Source organism: Lethenteron reissneri, chromosome 19 (genome assembly GCF_015708825.2).
Source record: "Lethenteron reissneri isolate LAM-NWPU_2019-01 chromosome 19, ASM1570882v1, whole genome shotgun sequence".
Lineage (NCBI taxonomy): Eukaryota > Metazoa > Chordata > Hyperoartia > Petromyzontiformes > Petromyzontidae > Lethenteron > Lethenteron reissneri.
Window position 1 is genome coordinate 7,088,941 of NC_083797.1, and position 16,377 is coordinate 7,105,317.

Consider the following 16,377-nt stretch of genomic DNA (forward strand, 5'->3'; position numbering starts at 1 on the left):
TGGGGGTGGGTCACAGGTGAGAGGTGTTAAAAACAGCCAAAAAGCTAGAATCATTTGCGATTTGAAGAGAGAAAACTGGCATGAAAACGGGGTCACTGTGAATTGACCAAGGAGTTCAGCGGAGACGGCTTCTGTGCGCGGCAGCTGGTATCTCGCTTTCCCTTCCTTCTCTGGAGGTGGCAATTTCATGGCTGGCTGGACTGACATTGTGGCTTATTGTGGTTTTTTGGCAGCCTTTGCTAGAGCTGAAGCTTTTTTTTTACTAACAATATAAAAGGGGGGGGGGGGAGGTAAACTTTAGATGGCGGAGATAAGAAACATTTGCAATTTCAATTACTCCCATTAAATAATTGTATCCAAAAATCAGCATTCGTTACTTTGCACAGCACTCAATGGTGGCAGTCTTGTGCAGCAGCTAAATCATTCGATACACATCTATAGTTTCTTTGAGTTTCCTCGGAAAACTAATCACGTGAATTCCTGCTGCTGCTGCTGGGAACCCTCTTTTGTGTGTTTGTGAACACCGCGAAGTGCCTTTTGGTTTACCTGTGAAAAAGAGATTTGCTGGATTGAAAAAATTCCCATGCCCCCTGATGTTGTGTTACACAGCCCCCCTCCCACCACCACCACCACATCACCATCACCACCTTGCGTGCCTGTTAAACAGGTAGCTGGAATGTTTACTTGGGCCAAGAGCCATTCTCGTGTGTGGCTGACCTAAATAAAGAGAGCTCCTTTTACCAGACTCAACAGGGTCTTCTGGTTGAGTGGGTAGACAGGTTGGGCAGTTGGGATCCAAAAGCCCTTTTTTTTAAACTTTCGAGTACCGTGTGAAAGAACTTGCTGGCATTCCGTACAATGGCAGTAAATCAACAGCAGATTTCGTATATGCTCGATACGATATGAAGTTGTATTCAGGGCTATAAGCAAATGTGTTTCCAATCCAGGGTTTTAGACGCGATACATGTGTGCACCAAGGATGCCGCCACAGCATAATAATGACCACACTCAAACTTTTCAATTCGACCCTACAGTTGAAACATTGCTGCAAGTTTATCAAATCTCTGAACCTCTGTCCACCCGGCAGTAAATGGCTACACCACAGTCAATGACATGCAGGTCGCAAGTTGGAGAAAGTGTGGCACGACCACACAGTGGCGAGATGTTAACGACCTCGCCTGGTATACAGGAGGTCGTAGGTTTGATCCCGATCCTGGCGCCTGTATGTTTGGAGTTTGCATGTTCTCTCTTCCCTGTAGGCACGTGGAGTTTTAAATCCTTTATATTAAGTTCACTTGCTTGCGCGCTTACGACCGTGCAAATCTTTCGGTCGTTTTTTAACCCACTTCCCGTGATCCAATCGAGCTGACATTTTGCACACAGACTTGATGTGCGTGACAATTTATTTTCGTGAAAATTTTTTCTCCAAAATTTTACAATTTTTAGGAAAAAATAAATTATATTTAATTACCAATTGCTTAATGGTGGCAGGCAATCATCTGACCCATAGGTGGCAGCCATCTCAAGCCAGAGGACGAGAGGACTCTAGCCGCCACGCATATAAAGGATTTATAGTGAAAAACTTAGTTTTTACGGGTTAATTTTTTCTCCGTGTCCTCGGCTTTTACCCTCCAAATTTAGAAACATGTGTTTAGAGTATTTGGCTTCTATAAATGTCCACCGAAGCCACTTCGTTGAGCTATTATTTGTGGCCAGGTAACTTGTGAAAAATATCTATATAGCTCAGTGGCCCTTACCTGGTAAATGAAAGAGTACACAGTCTTCCGAGACATCTTGCCAATGCGAAAGAGTCAGTAAAATATCTTCTAGTGGAGGCCCTTCATTCAGCAGTGGTGTGAATAAGAAATTGCATAGCTTCACCTTTATCATGTTTTCACCTTACATTTGGGCACCGTGCTTGCTGAGCATATCATAAACACCGTTGACTGTGCTGATGATGTGAGATATCGGTAAGGTTTAAAATGTGTGTCCTTCCTGGTTATGCAATCGGGCGTCATAGGGTTTGCGTGCAAGCAATTGAAAGGCCCAGCTTCCGTTTGGGACTTTGGGGGCTACGTGATGCACTGATTCCGTGGGAAGGAGTCATTAGAGGGCTATTACGCTCCCACAGTTATGGCTCGCCTGGCCACATGTACAAACAAAGTGTGTTTATCCAACGCCAGGCGACTTGAGGCTGGATACAAGCGAGGTATTTGGTCGCTTCAAATGAGTGATGATTTATTTTTTTCTGAGATAGAGCGCAGGATAAGTGCGGATCTTAAAACAACGGCGTGAAAAATGGTTCAGGTTAATGGGGGTGGTGGCAGAGTGTGGGAGGAAGAGCGTGCATGTAAATGCGAACATGTGTTAAGGTGTACACAATTATGTGAGCAACAATACACTCCGACAAAAGGAATAGTGGCTACACTTACAGTTGTGCGGTCAAAACCAGACAAGTGCTATTAAAACTGCAAACACATTAAGCAACGCGGAATACAATAAAGGTACGGGACCTTTGATAGAAACGTGTAGTCGCTACCTCGGAAATCTGGATAGCTGCGTGATTCTCACAGGCACTCTGTAATGCTACGCGGATTTTCCAAAGCTGCCCGCCGCCTGCTATGATTTTGATGTTGAGACCCTGTAACGTCATTTTCAGGAGTAAACAAGATGCTTTTTCTATTGTCATTGCTCAAATCCGAAATGGTCAAATATCTGCAGTTAAGTTACAAATAACAAAAAAATGCATAACAGGTACTGCATTACCAATATCTCCATTGTTTTTCGATTTAAAGCTTCTTTCGTGACTGCAGGGATTCATCTTCTTGGTTCTTTCGGTAAAGTCACGTAGAAGGGAAGTAATGAAATAATAAAAAATAAAACATAATAAAATAGTATTTTATTATGTTTAATTTTTATTAACATATTATTATGTTTTATTTTTATTATTTTATTACTTCCCTTCTACGTGACTTGACCGAAAGAACCAAGAAGATGAATCTCCATTGTTTATATAGTATGGTATATTGTTTGTCAATGGTTTGCAACCTTGTTATAAGTGAATGCCACATTTCTATTTGTTTTCACGTTGCTAATGTTGATGCCTCAGAGTGCTCATTCAAATTAAGTCTGAAAAGATATTTTATCTAGGTAAATAGGTGCACTATGAAAGTCGTTGTACAGTGTGGTTTATGGCTTTCCTTCTGATATAATGATCGTATCACAAAGCTCAGCATTTATTTACAGTGCTTTGAATCTGTTTTAATTAGTAGCATAAAATCGCTACTCCAAAAATTCCTCGGCAAACCTCAAATTATTTTCAGAATTCACAAATTAGATTTTCCATAAACTGCAGACTCGCATTCATGTAGATCCTGAAGGGGCCCTTCTGTGAGCAGATTGTATATCGCTGTGTACAATGGTTACAAAAAATGAGGCCCTTGACTTTGAGATGAGGATACTGGCAAGGATACTTAATGCACATCTGGTGTCAACAAGTGGAACATGCTCTATTGCCATCTAGATTCAGTTTCTCCCCCCCCCCCCCCCCCAAACATCGACTTGTGAAACGTTAGTTGCTGCTGCTTATTTATTCAATTTTCCACGTAAACAGCGAATCCTGCGGTCAGAAAATCACAGTTATTACGTCGCGTTTAAACCATGCAACAACGTTAACAGAGCATTGAAATGTTATATAAGTAGATGTTCCGTGATGGATCATTTACATAATGCCTTCACCACATCGTCTCATCTTTCCTCTGAAAGCAAGGCGAAAGTGCTTTAAAACCGAAGCAGCGTTTAGCCTTCTTCTTGCATTGCCGAGGGTGTCCTGCGGATCCATTTAACATTCTGACGAAACGGAAACACTGGCATGACTTGTGGGCCACAAACAGGGGGGCGTCTTGCAAACTCCATCCAATCCCCCAGTCACGAGCAGACAAAATGTCCAAGCTGTCTTGCGTGCACGCCAAATAGAAAAATGTCAGTCGGTAAGCATTTAGCAGCATCAGCCGTCTGCCGAGGTGCTGCGTTCGCATTATCGCCTTGGCAGTGAACCCGTGCCTTCCGTTGAGAACGTCCATTAAGGTTTACCTGGCAAAGCCAGATAAAGCTTCGGCCTGGGTCAAGCTCATGACACATGTACTTTAGGTGTTAGGCCAGATGATTAAACTAAAGTGCGTAAAGACGTGATCAACCGTCGTCCTTGCTTGCTCCTCCAGGGCCACCACTTGGCCGGTTGCCCTGGCTGGTTGGGAGGTCCAGAGTTAGCTGCACGGGTGCAACACGAACATCAAATCTGCAGGCGGAGACCCCGCATCGCTCATTCATGTGCAAATGTGCAAAGTATATTATGCAGTGTGTGCTGCACGAACACACGTGTTCCGGACTTAAAGCCATTGTTAACTATGAATGGCCGTGTGTGTGTGCTTTTTTTTCTCAGCTAATTCTATCGACTGTATCACATCGCATTCATTCATTTAGTCTTGTAAAAATGTATGAAGGTTGCGTGAAACGTATAACGAAAATGCGTGTTGTAAAAGTGGGTTTATTTTCATTCTAGATTTGAAGCTTTCGTGACTGTAAGGATTCATACTCTTAGTTCTTTCGGTAAAGTCACGTAGGTAAAAAATGAAATTAAAATTAATAAAAATAAAACAATAAAATCACGACGTTTCGGAGGCAACACAAGTCTCCGTCATCAGGTGGGACCGTCACAGCCAGATTTGCTGCATCAAGTGCATAGGTGTGCGTAGAATATTGTTTGAAGAAGGGGACACACACACACACACCTCTTGTCTGTCTCGCTGTTTCTGTCTGTCTTTGAAAATATACACTCATTGTACAAATAAAATAATTTCAGGCCGCGAATTGCTTTCGCTCAGAAGAGCAGCTCCTCAAAGGAAGGACGGCGTAACAAATATTCACTTTGTCTGTCCGTCGCACGCGGATGAGCGTGTGCCGTCCACGTTGCTGTGGGGCCCCTATCTCCAGCGATTGATTGATGGTGAACCTCAATGCCCCTGGACCAGGTGATATTTCCCGCCTGATGTCGTTGAGGAAACGGAAGGAATTGCAGGGGAGCCAGCATTTCATGTGGAAATACAGGATGGGGTTTCCGTGCTCCTTGTTTTCACCGTTTTGCTGATCCATAAACCCTTCCACAAATTGCACCGAAAGAAATCACATTGGCGCTCGGTATATCTTAGGCTATTGAAGAATTTCAATTGGCCTTGGTCAGCATTTGTTTTGTGAAATAGTGGCCATGTGTTTTGCACCGAAGTCTCAAACAACACACATTGAAACGCGTTGGATTTATTTTAGATTTCCTTTTTCACGAATAAGACACGCAGTATGTTTTTTTTTAGCAACGATCATTATCTGCGTAACCTCTCTCCTCCCCTCCACCTAACTACCCACTCTGTAGTCAGAAAATTAATCGTAAAAAAGATTAAGTTACAACCCTGCAACTGCTGGCTCACGCGACTGCTGGCAAAGCTCCTCCACTCGATGGGTCTCTAGGGAGCTTCTCTGGAAGGTATTTTTGCCGGCCATATGTCTTGGAACAGTTGAGAGTCCCCATACTTTACTCACCACACACAACCTGCTCAGCGACTAAATACGGCAAACCCATTCGCATTGCTGGATGGACAGAGGTGGGGAATGGGGGGGGCATTTATTTGGAGTTTGCATGTCTCTCTCTCTCTCCGTGGCCGTGTGGATGTTTCTACGGATCCTCCAGCTACTCAACGTGCGTTCAGAGTACTTGGCTGCTATACATGTACAAACGATGAGCCACTTCGTTAAGCTCTCATTTGTGGCCAGGTGGCTTCTGAAAAAGAGCCATACAGCTCACTGGGTCTTATCTGGTCAAATACAATAAAAAGCTGATTCAACACGTCGGCTTTCACGACCAATATCATCCATAATAGAGGTTTTTTGGGTTAGATCACGTAAACATATAAAAATGTGTCGTTAAACCCGCTACCACCCGACACAGCCAACTAGTAAGGGTTGTCACGTGAACAGAACGTGGCCAATTCGTCACTAGTACAGCACACCGGTGTGTTGGAGAGCCAAGCCACAACATTTACAATCTGAGTACAGTGACGTTTATATATCTTCTTGGTTCTTTCGGTAAAGTCACGTCGAAGGGAAGTAATAAAATGGTACAAATAAAAAATGTTTTATTTGTATTATTTTATTATTTCCCTTCTACGTGACTTTACCGAAAGAACCAAGAAGATGAATCCCTGCAGTCACGAAAGCTTTAAATCGAAATTCGACGTTTATATATTTACGCGATCTAACCCAAAAAAGTTGATTGTTTATTGCTTGTTTAAAGGGAAAATTCCATCGTTTTGACTTCCGCGCTGGGAGAACGAACTGGCAACCTTCGGATTGGCAAGTCCGGTGCGCTGAAAAGTTCAGTGAATTCTCCTACTCCACTTGTGCGACACATGCTCGCGTCTCAGTGGCGTTTTGTGCCACTGACCTGTCTCCGCTCTTTGTTCAGGATGTAAATGTTCTGGCGGCGCTCTCTGCAGCATCCTCTCTCGCTCCCTCGCGTTTTAAGGGCCATCCAGATGCCGTAGCGTTTCATCCTCACATTGATTTATTGCCATACAGTAATTGCTCCTCTGTCTGTGTGACCAGCCCGTCGTTGTGCATGTTTTTTGGGCATGTATGCGTGCGAGTCTGTTCCTCTCTGTGTATGTGCATTTGCGCGTGCTGGGAATGCCTGCAAGCAAAGAAACACTCAATGATGGCGCCAGATGTTTGAGTCACTTAATTACAAAAGGCAAGGCTGTTATCCAAATCGATACCATTACAGACTTCAGCACTGCCAGTTGACCATTACAATTAAAGTGACTTGTTGCTACTCTTCCTCGCCACCCCCCCCCCCCCCCCCCCATGTTATCACATCAGTCAAATGTCCGCTTGGCTTGTTCGACAAATGGATGTCGCGCAGTGCTCCAGTTAACGTGACCAAAGTTTGTGAGCACATTTAAGTCACATTGCAAGCTATCGGCAGACAAATTGCGAACGAGGTTCCCTATCGTCTGTGTGCTGTGTGTGTTCTTAGCTCCTAAGTGCGGGGATGCTGCCGTGGTTGCAATGGTTAGCGCACAGGAACCTGCCACCCAGAGGTCGCCTGATCGATCTCTCAGCGTGGCAGTTGAAAGAATGGCGCAAGTTTCTTAAATTCTCCCGGCCTCTGTCCGCTGACCAATATAAATGTGTGCCACCACGGGTGGTCGATCGGCATTCCACGTGTGGTGGGATGAAGTGCGCGTACTTTCACCTCTCCCAAGATGCCTGACCAGCGTAGAAGAGTAGGCAATGTATATATTCTGAATGGGGGCTCTCTAAATATCCCTCTGGTGGAGGCCCGTCATCGACAGTGGCCTGAGCAAGTCATTGCAATGGCTGCACCTTTTAAGTTGGAGTAAGAAGACATTAAAATATGCGGTACAAAAATGACGGTTTGAACTTTATAAAAAAACACCCCAGTTATTTCCAGTAAAATAAATGCATTGCAAGAGGTGTTATTATCTAAATTATGAGACGCTTTTTTTTCAGGAAAAAAAAAACCAGCAACACGTGCTGTAAAAAAAAATACAATAAAAATTAACCATTCGAGCTCTCACTGGATCAACAATGGATGCATTGAAACATTAAACAGGGCACAGTGAAGCACAAGTATTTAGGTCAGCATTCAGAATAACGAACATATGAAGCTTACTTTGGCGTGATTTTGTACTTCTTTTTTCTCTCGCAATGTGAGAGTTTTAACGACGATGGTCAAGTCCATGGGCCACGACAGCGCCATGATTTGGATCCCATTCTTCCTGGCCACTTTATCCCCATTCGGAGTAACAAATGAACGAGTTATTTTTTTACTTGTTTTTTTTTGCCTGACGTCCACTTTCCAACACGAAGCTAATAGATTTAAATGAAATATTGACCACCGAAACAATTCAATTAACCTTTACCCTGTTAGGTGTGGAAGGTGTTAGACACACAAGATAGCCCGAGGGAGGTTTTATTCTTGTAAAGCTCTCGACAGGAATATTATTGCAGCAAAAAGTAAGGCATAACAAACAAAACAATCTGCTCGGGCAAATTTGGCAGTCATAAGTTTTTCTACTTTGGAGCGAAAATTCTATTTTTTACTTTTATGTTTTGAGGACAAGTTGTTCCTTCATCACATTTGTTGTGAATAAGGAAATGGCTGCATTATCTGTCCTCCGTGACCTTTTAAGTGAACATACACTCTACTTAGTGGGGAGAATCAACATGCGCTGATGAAGAAAGATAAGATAGCACAGTTGTTTAGGCCAGCAGATTTGTCATTAGGACGAGGTAAACTCCATCGCAGATAACTTGCAAATCTGAGGCTAATCGGCGTCAACATGAAAAAAAACTGCATGACTCATCCAAGATAGCTAAACGCCATTCCTATAATTACTTTAAACATTTATTAATTATTGTTGTTGTTTAAAATGGCATGACACCAGCCCTTCAAAAGGTCCCTGCCCAACATGCTTTCGCTGGGTCTCACTGGGACTGCAGAAGCAGAGGTTCAAGTTCATTTATTAGGTATAGCCCTGTGAGCCATTCGGCTCTTGAATCGGGTGCAACCGCAACAAACAAAAAACAAAGACATGAACAAGAAAACATCTTAAAGTGAATATGTGACTATGTGCAAACAGAAAATCCAGAAGTGTAAAGCTGCTACAATTTGACACGTGCATGCAGTGCATATTCGAGAGTGTGTGTGCATGGGTTGGACCTTTTTATTCTACTCTAAGGTGCGTGGCAGTTGGAAAGTCATGTGCCTCTGTAGGATTTGTGGAAATGAGTTGGCCAACAAATGGGAAACTGCTGTGTCTCTAGTGGCTTGTTAGATCTTTGCCTTGCGGGACGAGGAGTGCTCTCTTGTTAAAACATTGCCTCGAGTGAAATAGCGTATTGTTTTAAATGTACAGAGCATATATAGCGAAAGGACAGCTGTAGGCTCTTGTTAGGCCTGTGTTTGTGTTGGTGTGTATGTTTGTCAGCATGTGTGTGCGTGTATATTTATAGAAAACTATGATTTCATGAATCATAAGTTACCACGAAAAGGTAGTTTCACCGAAACAAGCAAAAAAATACTATTCATGAGCTGACGCGACAGTCTGCTCCATTGCTTAAAAATGCACATGCTGACTGAATCTGAAATACTTATACAGCATTGAATATTATGTCATGTGAGCTCACTAAGCTCTCCGAACATTTGTTCGCATTTAGCTCAGTGGAATGTACTTAGGCCACACAGCAAATAGACGCAGGTCTTTTAGGCCCATTCCCCCATATGGGTGACGACTGGCACTCAGATGTGTATTCTACGCATATGCTTTTACAGGGTTGAATGCACAATCAAGATATGTGGGCTGATACCATCCTTTAGAGTCGAAATGCATTAGCGGTTGGCTGGATCAGTGTATTGAGTTACTTTATTCACTTATTACCTCCTTCGACAAAAATACATGCCTCCAAAAATCAATGAAAAATGCTTCTGAATTTTCTTTTACAGGCGTTGGAGTCACCTTTTTAAGGTTGTTTCGTTGCGTGCATCTGATGGGGGTGGCGTGATTGGCAGTGAAGCTAGTGGTGTCTCATTGTCTCCGAGTGACATGGAAGCACGGCTGACATTTCAGCCATCTCCATGACAAATTGAATATTTTTTGGAAGCAAAATTGATTTTTCTTGTGGAAATGTGTAAAGTTTTCTTGTTATTTTTACTACTACAACGGACATGCTGTATGCATGAAGGCGAATTGAACAAAACTATTTTGCAAAAGAACACAATTTAAATTAACTTGGAAGAAGCCTATTCACTGTACACAATGGGGACTTTATTATTATGTTAATCGAGAGCAGTGCTATAATGCAGATTTTAATTACGCAACCTTGAATTGCAATTAATGATTTGTTACTTATTGGCAACGTTCACTTGTTTGCAATTTGAATTGCACTGTATTCGCATTTGACTGTATTGCATATTTAATGAAAGCTAGACAGAGAAAGAGAGAGAGAAAAAGGAAACGATTTTCTTCTAGCGTCATAATCATTGGAGATTATGCACAGGTGCAAGGTTAAACATTTACATGGCTACAGCCTTAGTGTGAGCAAAGAACAGGCTGCATATCGCAAGTCTACGGCACATGCCTTGTTCGTTCCCTGCCTCCTTGGTCTAAGTAGTAAGGCACCTCAAATATCACTTTGCAGCAAGCACTTCAGTAAACCGCTCCCCCCCCCCACACCGAAGGTAAATACTAGGGAAACGTCTCGTATCCGTTTACCCACTATCATTCCAGTACCCCAAATTGTCTGTGTAAAATCCTATTATAACGGCACAATGCTTCATCCTATTATGCAAACCTTTACATGGAATAAGAGGTGTCACCCAAGAGTGGTGGCAAATTCGCCCAACCACCCGCGAGCCTTTGTGCATATGCCTCGCAGAGAAGAGTGGCCTGAAACAGAAAGTGGTCTGAGTTTTACGTGCGCTCTTACTCCGTACGTTGAACTTTTTTCGCACCGCACGAAGCCAACCGTGCTAATGCGAGGTGCGAATTGAAATGAGCAACGTCACCGCCCCCCACCCCCTCTCCGCCCCCACCCCCCTCTCGCTATTTAAGGCCTCGGCACAGAGACGACCTCTCTCTGTGCGCCGATGTGTGTTGCTCTCTCTCTATGTATCTTTGTGATATCTGTATGCTTATATGTCAGTTTTCTGGTTAGATTTTTGTTGCTATTTCTTTAATACCTGATGACGATTGCTTGTGTTGCAATCGAAACGTCGTATGCTATTATTTAATTTATTATTTTATCTTTATACTTGACTTTACCGAAAGAACCAAAGAGAACAAAAACAATAGGATTCCCATCTCAATACTCCCTTGCCCCACGTTAAATCAGATATGATCGATTCTCACTTCCTGGCCCAGTTTGTGGCATTTGTTTATTCTCCTTGGGATTCTGCAGAGGTATTATGGTTATCACACTGGACGTGCAAATCCAGAGGTTTCCAGTTCATGGCAGTTTAAACAAAAGCAGGTTTCTGAAATGCCCCCTCCCCCGCGCCACTGTCCACCCAGCATTATACTGCCAATGTGTACACCACAGTTGATTGCCAGTTCATATGTGGTGGGATAACGTTTGGGTACTCCCACTTCTTCCAAGATGTCTGAGGAGCAGCGTGGAAGAATAAGCCCAAGACTCTCTGTCGAGGCTCGCAAGAGCTGCTAATGGAGGATGTGGCCAATTGGCCGCACACAACTCTTTCATCCACCACATGCGGCTCTATCGAAGGGGCACAACGTGGCACAGACCATCACAGTAGCAAAACATAATTAATGTCTCCCATGCTGTGCTAAAACTGTTTATATATACACACACACTTGGCTCATTGCAGAACTCATGGGGACTGTTACAGATTGGCCACCCGTGCACTCGTGGAGGCTGTGGCCACAGATGGCAGTGGTGTGACCAAGCAATTGCGGGGCTCCACCTTTACCATTCCACCGTTCTCCGTGTCGCAGGCAGCTGTTCATTTGAGGATGACTTCGGGGCCTGTGGATACCGCCAAGACACGGACGACACCTTCGACTGGGAGCAAGTGAACGCGCGAGAGTTTCCCGAGTTGGAGGGAGCCATCCCACACGCCGGTAAGAGCCCTGACCGTGACAGCATTGACAGATTCAATAAAGAGTTGCTGAGCACAGGCCCAAAGGCCCAAACTGCCACAAGCAACCCTATTGAAGGTGTAATAGATGTATTTATGCTGAACTTCGTTCGCGCCATACGTAACCAACCATGCTAGTTGGAGGTGCCGGGGGAAGGACAGCAAACCAAACGAGTTATTAGATGAGAGTTCATACCTCTGGCTCTCTCATGTGATTTCGGGTTGTGCCACGTGTTTTGCCGGGCACGATGTCTGACGTTTCGCTACACGTGCCGGGAGCATCTTCGAGAACTGAGTCGATGAACAAGACCCCAGCATGTGGAGCGGAACCGCGGGCATTATGCCGAGCAGGACGCTCTACGATCCGAACATACATGAGGAAAGCTGTACAGCGCAGCCGTAAAAACCTCTGCAAGTCGTTAATGCCTTTTATTGAATTGAGCAAGGTTTTAAATAACTGGGGGGGAGGTGGCTGGGAAGGGAGGAAATTCCAAAGTTGAGCAGTGCGGAGTAATAAGTAGAACGAGAAGTGTTGTGACCTGCAGTGTGGTGGTTGAACACATTATGAATGAGTTGAAGCAGTCAGTGAGTGTGGTAGACCAGGCCCTCCCCAACATGGGTGCAGAAAAAGAGTAACACGTTGTTTTAGAAATTAAAAAAAGATGGATAAACATGCTTACAGCAATGTATTGGCCACATTGCGAGAATAGAAAGCCGCAAACAGGGAAACTGAATTGTTTTTTTTTTATCAACATACTGGAGAAACACGTTCGGGAACTTGACACCCTTATAATATTTCTGCTTGAACTGGAATCATCAAATAACACGTAAGATTCCCGGCGCTTCTGAAGTGTAAACATACCAAACGTGCAGACGGAGCATATAATGAGCACGCACTCTAGCACAATATTATTAAGAACTTATTTGGCAGAAAAGTTCCCTCCTGTAGATCAGTTGAAGCAGTGCTTAGAGGTGCCATTGTGCACATGCTTAATGAGAAGCCTACTCACCAGATTGTGTAGCTCTCATTCATCAAAGCACAGTCGTGGAAAATCAGGTGTTCACTGGCAGTGGTGGTTTAATGGCTTCTACTGCAGACGGTACTCCACAAAGCGCAATACGAAAACAAAAATCATTATTATTCATCACAACAGAAGTTAATTTATGTTTTTTGCCAAAACACTTTCGGCCATGAGGGTTTTTCGTTGGCAGTGATTTTTTTTTCTTGCCGAGGTTTCTTGCAAGCAATCGAAATAAAATCACCTTTACTTGACCTATCGTGGATAATAACATTCATCAGTCCCGTGCAGTTGTGCTATCATAGTTGGCCCCTGCCCATGTCACTCGAGCCATGAGCATTCCCCTTGACTCCCAGTAATCAGATGTTATGTGCAGCTAAGGCCAAGCAAGCAGCGAGGCATGGGAACGGTGCCACCATTTTTGCCAGTGGAGGGTCGGGATAATGTGCCATGAGGGGAGCGCGGAGGCATAAGAACATGGGGGGCAGTTGGGGGTCGAAAGCCACGGTTGAGGCAACTGCTGCAGATATTACTTTTTTTTTTACTTACCAGGTAAGGGCCCACTGAGTTTTACAGCTCCTTTTTCGGAAGCGACCTTGCCACAAATGATAGCTAAGTGAAGTGGCGTATCGTGTGGACATTTTTAGCAGCCAAATATCGTACTCTCAACGCATGTTCCTAAATGTGGAGGGAAAAACCGGAGGGCCCCGGATAAAGTTCCACGCGACCACAGTGAGAACATGCAAACTCCAAACATACACAGGGGCCAGGGTCGGGGTCGAACCCACGACCTCTTGTATACCAGGCGAGGTCGTTAACATCTCGCCACCGTGAATTAAAATGAAACATAAAGCAGTGTCTTCTGCGTGGATGAGCTCTGGCCGAGCGGTATAAGACACAAGGTAGCTTAGTTTGACACGCAGATGTTTAACACGACTTTAAATCCCTGTCTCGGGTCACGTGGTGCTTTTGTAACCCACTTCCTCGACTTAGAGCGTCCATCCACTGAGCCACGTTTTTTTTATTTAACACATCTGTAGTTCTGTTGCATTGGCAGTGTGCCGTGGGTGATTCTTTAATGGTAAAACAAATATGAGTTCTCATTTATTGCAGGGATCTTCGTGGGGGCAAAACCTAAGGGTCAGAGTCAATATCACCTGCTCCCTCCCCCAACCCCCCACATCCCTAGCTACGATGACTGTGAATGTTCACATTTTATTTAAAGCCACTTAACTTCTGCTCATAATTTGATATTAACTGCGAGGCAGTTTTTGTTCAAGCAACATTATTTTAATTGCATTAGATATCCATCATCATATACGTGATAATTTATTGTATTTCATGGGTTATTTTCACTTTATTCTCATTGGTTTGAACAATTTATTGTCAGAGGCGGTTTATTTTATGTTGTCCTTCCGTAGTTTATGGGCATATTTGTTGGAAAATGCGGTGTGTGTTTTTCTCTCTCCCCATTATGGAGTCGGCTTCATAATCAGTATTCAGTGCTTGGAGGTTCCTTCTGTGAAGTGTGCTCCTCACTAAACGCTTATTTACATTGCATTGTTATCCCATTGCATGTTCATCATTGCCGTAGATGCTCAAGCAACGCAGCTGGTTTCATATTTTTCTACGTAAAGGGCAACAGTTGTGCAAGAACAACAAAAAAATATCCGCAAGTAAATAAATAAAACGAGGGAAGAGAGGAAATGTTTTCGAACATAATTTCGTAAATAATTATATTAAACATGCAGCGTGCCAATTCTGATTTAATTGAATATATAATGTGGTCTTGCCAAGTAAATGCTGATTACTGATAAATTATAAATGATGAATGATTATTACATGGCAAACATGCAACTCATTTATCAAGCCCTTCTCATACAAAAGCATTAGGGCTGAAGCTCTGGGCTGTGGCCAACCCGGGGATAGGATAAGCTGTAAAGATACGTGCATGCTCATTGCCTTGAGCCTTGTCATCAGGAGCAGCTTATCACTGCACTACAGGGAGAGTGGGCCACAGCATTAATAAGGGCTCTACATCAAAGTTTAGCACATTCCTGTCACCGTTGTGTGCCTTCTTGTTAGATCAACGGTCACACGTAACAAAGCCCTGTTAGCATTCCTAAAGTGCAATGCAGTTACCATAATGCACGTTGTATGCTTATAACGGCGAGTTCCGGTATTATCCCGAGTGCAGTCGGCTCGTGGAATGTCTAATTGGAAAATGCAGTTTAGCACGTAAGAAGATACAGTCGGGATGCATTCAGCCAGTTGTGTTAAGGTTGAACGGGACAAACCCAGCGGAGAGTTTGCACTGCAGGATCAGGCACGGTTTGAGATTGTCGGATGTGTCTGTTCTCGTGTTCTGGAGCACGTTCGACATGCTGACATTGTTCTTTGAACGTGATGCCGTATTCGGCTGGCAATCGCGTGCTCCCTCACGGGATAATTATCTTAAACAGCCCCTTTTGGTCTGGTGCCCTGAGATGTTTCGCCTGGCGGGTGCAGTGTGGATAATAAACGATGATGATGAAATATCTATTACACACGCTGTGCAGAATTTGGAAATATATTTTACGCAACAGTGTGGAGTTAGGCTGAAATGCCCTTCCCATTGAGTTCTGTACTGTGACGTGAATCTCATTTGAAAGCCTCCACATGCATCTCCAAGCTCAACTCTGAGCCAGGTCAAGCTCCAATAAAGGCATTATAGGATGTCCTAATACTAAATCAATGAGCTCTTTATTTAACCCAGTTTTCTTGATTGTTTACGCCTAATCCATTGCTGTTTGTGTGCTCCCAAAGGCACTTTAACCCATTTATATGTCCGTGCGCTACGTGCGTGTATATCTTACAGTTAGCATTCCGAAATTTGATGCGTTACACGTGGGTATCTTAATCGTGTTGCCTTTTAAGTGCACGTCAAGAAACTGGAAATGAATTGTGTTGAGTTGAAGGATTATGCTGTGTTGTTTATTTTACTCAAATGTGATTGTTATTCAGTAGTCCAAGTGATGAGTATCGGGACAATGGGCATCTATTTTTGTTACAGCCCTGCACCATTGGGGGAAATTCCACATTCCTCCGGTGGGTTTGATTCTCTCCAAAGGACGGCCGTTGTTGACTTCCCCAGAAATTGATACTCATTTTATTTGACCATGGCAGGATGATGGGCACAAGTCGACCTTCGCAAAACCAGGATGTTAACTCGCATCCTTTTGATTGCGAGCCGCCTAGGCATTTGTGTGGATTGATTGCTATTATAGGTGGTACATTTATACGCGTATATTTGATTATGCTTTAATTACTCGCATGATGCATGATTTGAATGGGCAAATTAGGGTTCTTATCGCATACTGACCATTGTTAATTGTTTCACGTGAAACACTTTTTGTAAAAAAAATAAAAATAGCATGCAAATATACGTATTGACAATACATTTCATGTATTGGTCTTAAATTACCACATGGATTCGGTTTACAAGAGTCAATATTATGAAATATGGTGACCAAATAACATCACAATACCAATAAACCCGATGCCAATATTGGGTTAGTTGTCGATAGCAAGATCAATATTTTCTCACAGCCTGTAATGCGCAGTGTCCAGTAATGCCGTGCTGTGATT

The 16,377-nt window shown here is 43.5% G+C and overlaps 1 protein-coding gene across 3 annotated transcripts in view; it reads left to right on the forward strand.

Moving 5' to 3' along the window:
- The window catches only part of LOC133344217 (receptor-type tyrosine-protein phosphatase kappa-like), a 138,984-nt gene that overhangs the window by 12,647 nt on the left and 109,960 nt on the right, over window positions 1-16,377 (forward strand). For all 3 annotated transcript variants that reach the window (XM_061554266.1, XM_061554267.1, XM_061554268.1), the window contains exon 2: window positions 11,589-11,714. In XM_061554266.1, the coding sequence (XP_061410250.1) occupies window positions 11,589-11,714 (126 nt within the window). The remainder of the gene's footprint in view (window positions 1-11,588; window positions 11,715-16,377) is intronic.